The sequence below is a fragment of the Quercus lobata genome, chromosome 11 (genome assembly GCF_001633185.2).
Source record: "Quercus lobata isolate SW786 chromosome 11, ValleyOak3.0 Primary Assembly, whole genome shotgun sequence".
In the NCBI taxonomy this organism is placed as follows: Eukaryota; Viridiplantae; Streptophyta; class Magnoliopsida; order Fagales; family Fagaceae; genus Quercus; species Quercus lobata.
In genome coordinates this window covers 18,232,788-18,241,554 of record NC_044914.1, presented here as the reverse complement: position 1 = coordinate 18,241,554, position 8,767 = coordinate 18,232,788, and the positions used below count along the sequence as shown (strand labels likewise).

Here is an 8,767-nt window from a genome sequence, read left to right as displayed (position 1 = left end):
TGATGGATATTTCTTTCTATTTACTATATTCTACTTTTATTAATATGTTCATTCGTGAATAACTGTATTGCTACAACTGATAAAGGAATGGATAACTACTTTTATGGTTTGCGTTTCCTAAGATTTCATAAGACCTATAAGATATTGTGTTTAAAATTTCTAGTAAGCATCTTGAAATTAATTCTAAAAAATTCTTTTTTTATAATTACCTAATTTCTATGTGTTAGAGTTGGCTCATATTTGATATTGGACAATTGACTTGGAGGCATTGCGGGTGTAGCCCAGTGGAGTAGAGCATAATGATGAAAACAATACTTTTCTCATATTATAGATTATATAAACACAATTGTAACCCAATTTTCTCATATATTTCTCAAATACAAGTGGAAAGTAAGAATTATTTTGGAAGTGGCTTTAACTAACTATCTTGATTACAAAAAGTTTTGTAGCTGAACTGACACCTTCTCATACATAAAATACTTAAAGGTTCAGAGAAAAAAACTATGAGCTACTGAGTTAGTAGCATATTATAATCAATTAAAAATAATAATAACTACCTCTTTTTATGTGCTCCACAATTGAGTTATTATTAAGCATAGTGGTGTTTTTTGACGTGAGTTTTTGCCCACATTGTTCCTTGATTTTTCGAATCATATTGCAAACAATAGTCGAAACAAGGTGATATGTTATTTTAGGAACTTCATGTAGTCCATACGAAATTCGAGTTCGAACCCTTTTTTTTTCCCCAAAAAAAAAAAAAAAAAGTCTTTGATATGAACTTATCAATCTCACTGTACGACCCTATGGTGAGGTCTCAAGTTTATTGAGGTAGGTTTTTGGTAGTTTCCAATCCTAGATGGTGAAATGAAATATCTTCAAATCATTAAGTAGACAGCGGTGGATCTAAGGTTTAGAAGGGGGCCTAGCTAGGCCGTCCTCTACAGGTAACAATAGTCTAGTCTTGACAAGAAGAAAGAGATGTAAACTTCATGTATGTGATCCATAATGGCATTGGGTTATTAGATCTTAGATCCAGTCTTGAGGGGAAGGATATTCCTCCAACTACGAGTTACAGTGTTTTATGTACTAGTCTTATATTAACTGGGAGAATGGGGTTTATAATTAAGAGAAGAAAATAGACTGTTATATACATCATCCAGTAATTAAGGTAATTTAAAAGAATTGAGATGAGCACAAGTCTTGAGGATATTATTGCAACTGTGTGATCATCAGTCATCAGTCAACATATATTGAGTTGTACCGCCGTAAAATTGTTTCTCTCTGTTGTTTTGAAATTTATAAGTTTGCCGTTTAGCAAAAAAAAAATTTATAAGTTTGCCTTCATAAAAAACGAAACTTTCCAACAATGAGTGATGAGTTTGCCTTCATTAAAGCAACTACTACCTGTCCAATAACTTTCCAACTTGCAAATTGATGAGTGATGACATTGACAACAAATAATCTCCCTATCTTTCTTTTAAAAAAATTAAGTTAAAATTCAAAGGTGAACTTCTATATTTCTTCATGTTTGATTTTAGTTTTCTAACTTTACTTTTATTTATTTTAGTCTCCTAAATTTTAGATTTATTTAATTAAGAATTTTTCGACAATTTTTGTTAAAAAAATATAAATAAAAAAACTGAAAGATGTTTTTCAATCATTAATTGAGTTTTTTTAATTTAAAAATTTTAAAAATTAACCATAAAATATAGCAAATATTGATAGAAACACCTTAATTGAAAAACATTTGCTATATGTTAAAGAACCCTTTTTTCTTTTTTTTTGCATTTTAACCCAAAAAAACAAATCTCTACGTGAAAACGTGCCAATATACTGGTTATAGGATTATATCACTCACAACTTTGCAGGAAAGTAGGACAAGATAAACACGTACCAGCTTCAATAAATAGCGGATAAACATTTAATTTTGTAAACTTTGAGGTAAGAATGTCAAAAGGGGTATTAGTGGAAATCCACGTAAAGGACCACCCTCCCCTTCATAAACTGCCCTCCATACATCACAAGGCTGTGATCTGTGAATGTCCTTTTCCATGAGCAAGTAGCTATTTATTATTATTAACAATTAATTATTACAATAAAATAAATAATAATCACATGCTCACATTATTTTAAGGATGGATGAATTGGAAACTTGCAATTGCAATGTCATGGAGGCATAGAACTCTTGCTATTCAGCTCTCTTCGAGACTTCGACTATATGAGATTATTTGTGACCATTGCAAAACATCCATCTCACTATTTTGGTACATTTTAGAATTCATTTCCCTTCCTCTTATTGGATTCAAGAACATATGTTTTGACGAGTCATTCACTATTTTGGTGCATTTTAGAATTTCTTTCCCTTCTTCGAATTGTTGTAACTATATATTGGAAAGTGCTACGATCATTACATTTTTACAATAATTTATAGGTTGTTAATTATTATTGGTTTTAATTTAAATCTACTACTAAAATTACGTTTTTGTCAACCAATAACAATCGGTAACAATCTGTCATATATGATTTGTTGTGAAAATATTGTAAATATAACATTTCTTACTATGCATTTGCTCTATCTCATTTCTTTTAATTAATTACTTTATAATTTTGTAAAACTTCATTTTTTATTTATAATCCTATTTTTATTCATTTTTAATAAATATGTAAATAGACATGCTTACTATTTGTTACTTAAAGATTTCAGTAAGTTTGCCTCTATTTATTATATATATATATATAGTGAAAAATGTTAATGCTAGCTTGGGTATTTACTCCAATCTCCTTAAAATTTCTCCACATCTATTCGACGACACTATTTCCACACTAAGAGTATGTGTTTCCAAAAAACAACCCTCTCAATAGTAATAACAAACTCATTTTATATGAAAAACCATTTGATTTTATAGGTGATTCATATCTTCATTTTAAAAAAAAAAATTAGAAAACAATGGTAAATTTTATTATTCATAATCAATATATATAGGGATTGGATAGGGGTTAGCTTCAATACTCTACACAATGCAAACACTTAGCAAAAATTAAACATGTGTCTATATCGTATCGGTGGGGTTAGGGGCTCAAATCACATACTGGGCCTTGGGTCTTGTCCGAGGAGGTAAGTAATCCGAAGACAAGCAAGCAGTACAAAATGGTTTGAGTTAGACTTTACTAACAGAGCATGGATGGGAAGGTGGTCCGAGGAGGAGTGTCTCCTCGGACCGGCTAAGAATAGGTCAAACACAGATCCTAATGATCAAGGCGACCTTCCAAGAAACATCAGTGACAAGGACGTACCCCAGAAATGTGCAAGAGAGAAGGAAACCCCAAAAAATATCTAAGGGAAAGCTGCTACCACCGCATTGAATGCATTGCATCTATTTTTCTGGCCGCATTTATGTGGAGAAGACCCTTGAATAGTACTGCCTTGGCAACCGCAACTCACAAAAAGTCAAAGTGAGTGTCTGATGTGACAAGTACTCAAATAAAGATTCAGATAATCAACAAGTGTGGGATCAATATGGCCCAAAGAGGGCTATATAATGGGAGAGACCCTCCTTTTAAAGGGGGAGGGAAAAAGAAGAAAAATAGAAGAAACATTGTAGCAATCTAGAACCAGACTTGTAGTAAAGTTTTGAGAATAATATTTAAGAATCAGTCTCCTCGGACTTGGCCAGAGACTTTTTTTCTTTAGTGAACGTCTATTATCTTTCTTTTTATGTCATCAAAATCCATAGGTCGGTTACTTAATTCACTAAAACCCAGTTTTCCAACACATTCTCTACAAATTTATTACTTTGGGCTTTTTGGATTTAAGTCCATACATTTGTTGGGCTAAAAGTTCAAACTAGGTCCTTACAGTATCAATTCCAGTACACTAAAGTTAACTTGTATCTAGTTTGAAATAGCTCAAACTCCACACCCAGTGAAAGTTTTGTATGCACTCAACCTATGAGACTTATGTCTCATGACATGTAAGCCCTACACATATTAATGAGACATAAATCTCATATCCCGGGCACATAAGATACTAGCTCCATACCAAGAGGGGTAATATTCCCAAACAATGACAGCTAATAATTTGAAATAATGACCATAATTAATAGCAACATGGCATGATTTTTTTTGTATATGATATTAATAATAGGTCATGCTAACGGGTGCCTGTATTAGAATAGTTATCAATCAATTTTTTTTTTTTTTAAGAAAATGTTATCAATTAATTTTAGGAAAGTTTTGACATTACTTTTTTGAAAAATGGAAAAAACTGTCAAAACATTAATTACTTTTTTTTTTTCCCATAAAAATTTTCTTTAATTGGATTGTTAACCATTACCCTAAAAAAAAATTATTGTGTATTCCTAGAGTACCATAAATGTATACTCCCTCCTCTCACATGAATGGTATGTCCCACTAATTAAATTTATGATGGGATCTACTATTCAAGTGAGAGAGGAGACTATACATTCATGATACTCTGAAAGTACTTAATAATTTTCCTACCCTAAGAGCATTCATTAGCTTTCTCGTTAATAATTTAACAACAATTTTTACTTCCTTGCTTAAAAAAAAAAAAAAAAAAAACAAACAAACAGCAACAACAGCTTCCTTGAGAATTGAGAATTAAGAAAACGTGTGGATCGAAAATTATGTGAGCGTTTGGATTCAGCGTTTTCGCTAAATCCCGCGTCACATTTTGCTTCTTTTTTTTTTTTTTTTTTTTGCTTTCACGCGTTTAAGGGAGCAAAATTTACTGTTCATGAGACAAATTTTACTGTTTACGCACTGTTCCATCACTGTTCACGAACTGTTTATCACTGTAGCAATACTGTTCATATATTAAAAAAATATTAAAAATGGGTCCCACGGTACTATTCACACATTTAAAAATTATTTTATTACAATATTTTCAGTTTTTAGTTTCAGCAACAATAAATTCAATTCAAACAAAACTTCTACATATATATATATATATAGACTTGTGAACATCAAATTGAAGGCAAAAGAGGGACCATATATTATATTATATTATATTTTAGTGAGAAATGTAACTAGTGCCTATTTCAACAGCTCAAAACTCAAAAGGGCTTTCTCCAAAAAAAAAAAAAAAAAAAAAACCAGCTCAAAAGGGCCAGGCTCACCTGCATCAAGTGGCCAAGTGAGTACCAACTGTCAGAGCCACCTTTTTAGGCATACAATACAATACAATACTTTATAGGAGTAGGTGCTTTGTTTTAAAAAAAACTCATAATTAGGAGCTCACGGTTCCCTTCCAACTTTGGCTTTTTGTCAAGTTTTGTGGGACTGACTAGTACAGGTATTCCTCTGGTGTGACTGTGAATGAAATCTCAATATGTCCTTTTGCCTCACCCTGATTAGACAATTACCCTTCAATCTCTCTCTCTCTGCTTTCTCTCTCATCTGTACATATCCCTCATTTCTTCTGACTCCTTTTCACTTCCCCTTTACTTTTCTTTTTATTTCCTCTTCTGTATAATTATCTTTAGTCTTCATCAACCCAATATTTCTTTTCGGGTTTTACTTAAAAAAAGAAAAAAAAAGAGATTTAATTTTGATTTTTTTGGGTTGTTATTTAAAGTCTTTATCATATTGGTTTTGATTTTTTGTTTGACATTGATGGGTTTGGCTGGTTGGTTTTGGAGGTTTGCGTGAATCCAGGCCTTTGTGGATTCCTTTTCTTCATGCATGATTATTTTTCTTTTGTCTTTTTCTTTCTCTCTCTTTTTGAGTCTCTGAGTTTTGGCTCAGAGTTCGGAAAAAAATTCAGATTCCTTTTTCTCATAAGCTAATTTGGGTTCAGAAGGTATTGCGTTCTTAAAAGGTGAGATTTTTTTTGTTGTTGCAGTTTTTGGTTTTTTTTCATTGGAAACAAACACAGACACAACAACACACACACACACCCAGACTCTCTGTCTCTCGTGACACCTCGAAGTTCTTTGGCATTGCACGCGTTACTTTCTCTTTCTAGTACTTTGTTGTTGTTTTCTTGTGAATTCTGGTGTTTTGAAAAAAGATGGTTTTGAATCTTTTGATGGTGCTTTACCTGAACGCAGTTTGATGAGAGTATCACGTGGGAATCTCTTGGCGCTTTCTGCCTTGAGTTTGGCATCTGGGTTTGGATGCCTTTTGCTTCTTTCACCCATTTCATTTCCCATTTGAATTAAGGTGCAATGCAAAGCCTGTCAATTTTTTCATCCCTAGTCCTGTTCTAGATCAACCCCTTTTTTTTCTTTGGATCTTTTTATTGATTTATGGTTCTGTTAATTTTCAGGGTTAGGCCGATTGTGTGCAACTTTTCTCTGGATTGATGTGGATTTCTTGTGGCGTTCAAGTTGGTGGTGTTGGACTTGAACCCATAGGATTGAGTATTTACAAGTGAATCTTAAATGGACATATCATCGTCTAATTGTAAGCAATCCAAATTCTGTGGCCGGCATTTGAATTCAATAGCATGCAAATGTGTTATTTTGGTTGTGATTTCTCTGGTTATTAGAGCTGCTCTGCTTCCCACTATTACATACTCTGGCTCTGGTGGAATTGAGCAGAAAAGCTTGGTCTTACTCCACAACCGATCTTTGTCAGTGAATTCTGACTTGGGAATTCGAAAAGATAAGTTCTTGGAGGTTCCTCAGATTGTATGGGGTTTAAACAATCAAAAGATTGCATTTGCAAGAGCTTGTCTAACTGCTAGAATGCTGAACCGAACTCTTTTGATGCCTAGCTTAAGTGCTTCCTTGTTTTACAAAGAAGTTGATCTGTTGAAACCAATTTCCTTGGATAAAGTGTTCCAATTTGACAAGTTCAATTCACTATGCGCTGGATTTGTCCGATTGGGTCGATACTCGGATCTTTTGAATCAGACCGGAGTGTTTGAGCTTCATAAAGGAAGTGGAAGGAAGTGGACAATTGAGAGAGATTTAGATCAGTTGAGACAGCATACAGAGGACCCTATTGATGGATATGAGGTGATACGCATAGTTGGGAAGAACCCCTTTGTGTGGCATGATCATTGGCCTGTTAAGGACTATGCCAAGGTCTTTGAGTGCTTAGTTTTGGTGGATGAGATTACCAAAGAAGCAGATAAAGTTGTAACAAAGATTAGAGAGAAAGTACTGGAGTTGAGAAGCAATACCGAGCCTGTACAAGATGGGGCTAATTCTGAGGGGTCTACATTGCAGCTAGTGCCTTATGTAGCTGTCCATATGAGGATAGAGATAGATTGGATGATTCACTGTAAGAAGTTAGAGCAGAGATTAAACATAAGCCAAATTTGTAGCAGCAAGGAGGAGATTATTGAAAGAGTGAGGAACATTGTGGGCCTGAAGACTCCAACTGTAGTTTACCTTGCTGTGGCTGATAGTCTTCTTGAAGATTCTTCTATATTGAATGGTTGGAAGGAAGGCTTGCTTCCTTTGGAGAAGAAGAAATTGGGTGTTGATGGAATTTACAAGAAGTATCCCTATCTCATTCAATCAGCAATTGATTATGAAGTGTGTTTAAGGGCTGATGTCTTTGTTGGCAACAGCTTTTCTACATTTTCAAGTCTCATAGCTCTTGAGAGAACACAGAAGATGATCAAAATGGGCGTCACAAGCTCGTGCGGGATGCATGTAAGGTGGCCATCATATGCGTATAACATATTAGGGGAATCGAAGGGCCCTCGAAGCTGGATGACAAATATGTCAGATTCAAGCCTTCAAGCTATTAGCTATGGCTCTAATGACATCTCTTGTTGATGGTCATGGTATGTGATTCTGCTGCAATCTTTCCCATTTGATGGAGTTATTGAGGTTGCTTTCCTTTTTGAAATATATAGATAGTTAAACTGTCATACACTGGCAGAATTGGTTGGTATAGTTACAAGTTAACAGGGATTTTTATTTATTTATTTTTTGTAGACAAAATCAGTGATAGATAATGTCCAGATAGCAGTTTGATACTGAATTGGTACATTTTGCCTTTATGTAATTTTGTGTATTGCTTTTTTTTTTTTCTTCAACTCAGTGGCTACATCTTTTGTAGATTTCCCTACAGCACACTAATGTAATCACTTATACATTTATCATTCAGTAATAGAGATCCCTTCAGATTTCACATTACTTGTTGGATTTTCTATGTTGTTGAAGGTAAATATGTTGTGCTTTTTGGAAAAGTTGGATCCCAGTAATTATAATGATCTTGGGGAGCCTTAAATTTTTTGCAGGCTGCTATTTAGAGAACAAACGTCCTAACTATTTCTCTGTTTGTGGGCAATACTGTGAGTCTGAGGGAAATGAAAAGAAAATTTGAATTGAGTGGCACTGGTATGCTAGGTCTGTCTCAGTTTGCTGATCTTCCGAGAATTCAAACACAAGATTTCCTTTCTCTCCCCCCCCCCCCCCCACTTTTTTTTTCTTCTAATTTCCATTTTAGAACCTTCATTTTCATAGTTAATTTGACGTTCAGAGGCAGTCTATTGTGCTGAGGATCCAACTTTTACTCTTTTCTTCTAATTTCCATTTTAGAACCTTCATTTTCATAGTTAATTTGACGTTCAGAGGCAGTCTATTGTGCTGAGGATCCAACTTTTACTCTTGATGGATTTGATTCTTAAGTTACTTACATTCATCTTTGTCCTAAACTTTCATTTAGAATATGTCATTGTCACCTTTTCTTGCCAAATGGAAGTCAAACTTCATCTTATAAAGTTGCAAAATTTTCCTGATCTTGCACATGCAATTATGCAAATTAGCCCCCTTATGCATAATGT

General features: G+C 33.9%; 1 protein-coding gene across 2 annotated transcripts; it reads left to right on the top strand.

The window, feature by feature from the left end:
* The first annotated feature begins 5,292 nt into the window (after nucleotides 1–5,292).
* LOC115969443 (O-fucosyltransferase 23) lies at nucleotides 5,293–8,117 on the top strand. 2 transcript variants are annotated; one of them, XM_031089102.1, is made up of 3 exons: nucleotides 5,293–5,839; nucleotides 6,072–6,183; nucleotides 6,290–8,117. In XM_031089102.1, the coding sequence occupies exon 3, from the start codon at nucleotides 6,405–6,407 to the stop codon at nucleotides 7,752–7,754; it is 1,350 nt and encodes a 449-aa protein (XP_030944962.1). In that variant the 5' UTR covers nucleotides 5,293–5,839; nucleotides 6,072–6,183; nucleotides 6,290–6,404; the 3' UTR covers nucleotides 7,755–8,117. The 2 variants fall into 2 exon arrangements, with proteins under 2 accessions (XP_030944962.1, XP_030944963.1); XM_031089103.1 differs by lacking the exon at nucleotides 6,072–6,183.
* The last annotated feature ends 650 nt before the right edge of the window (nucleotides 8,118–8,767 follow it).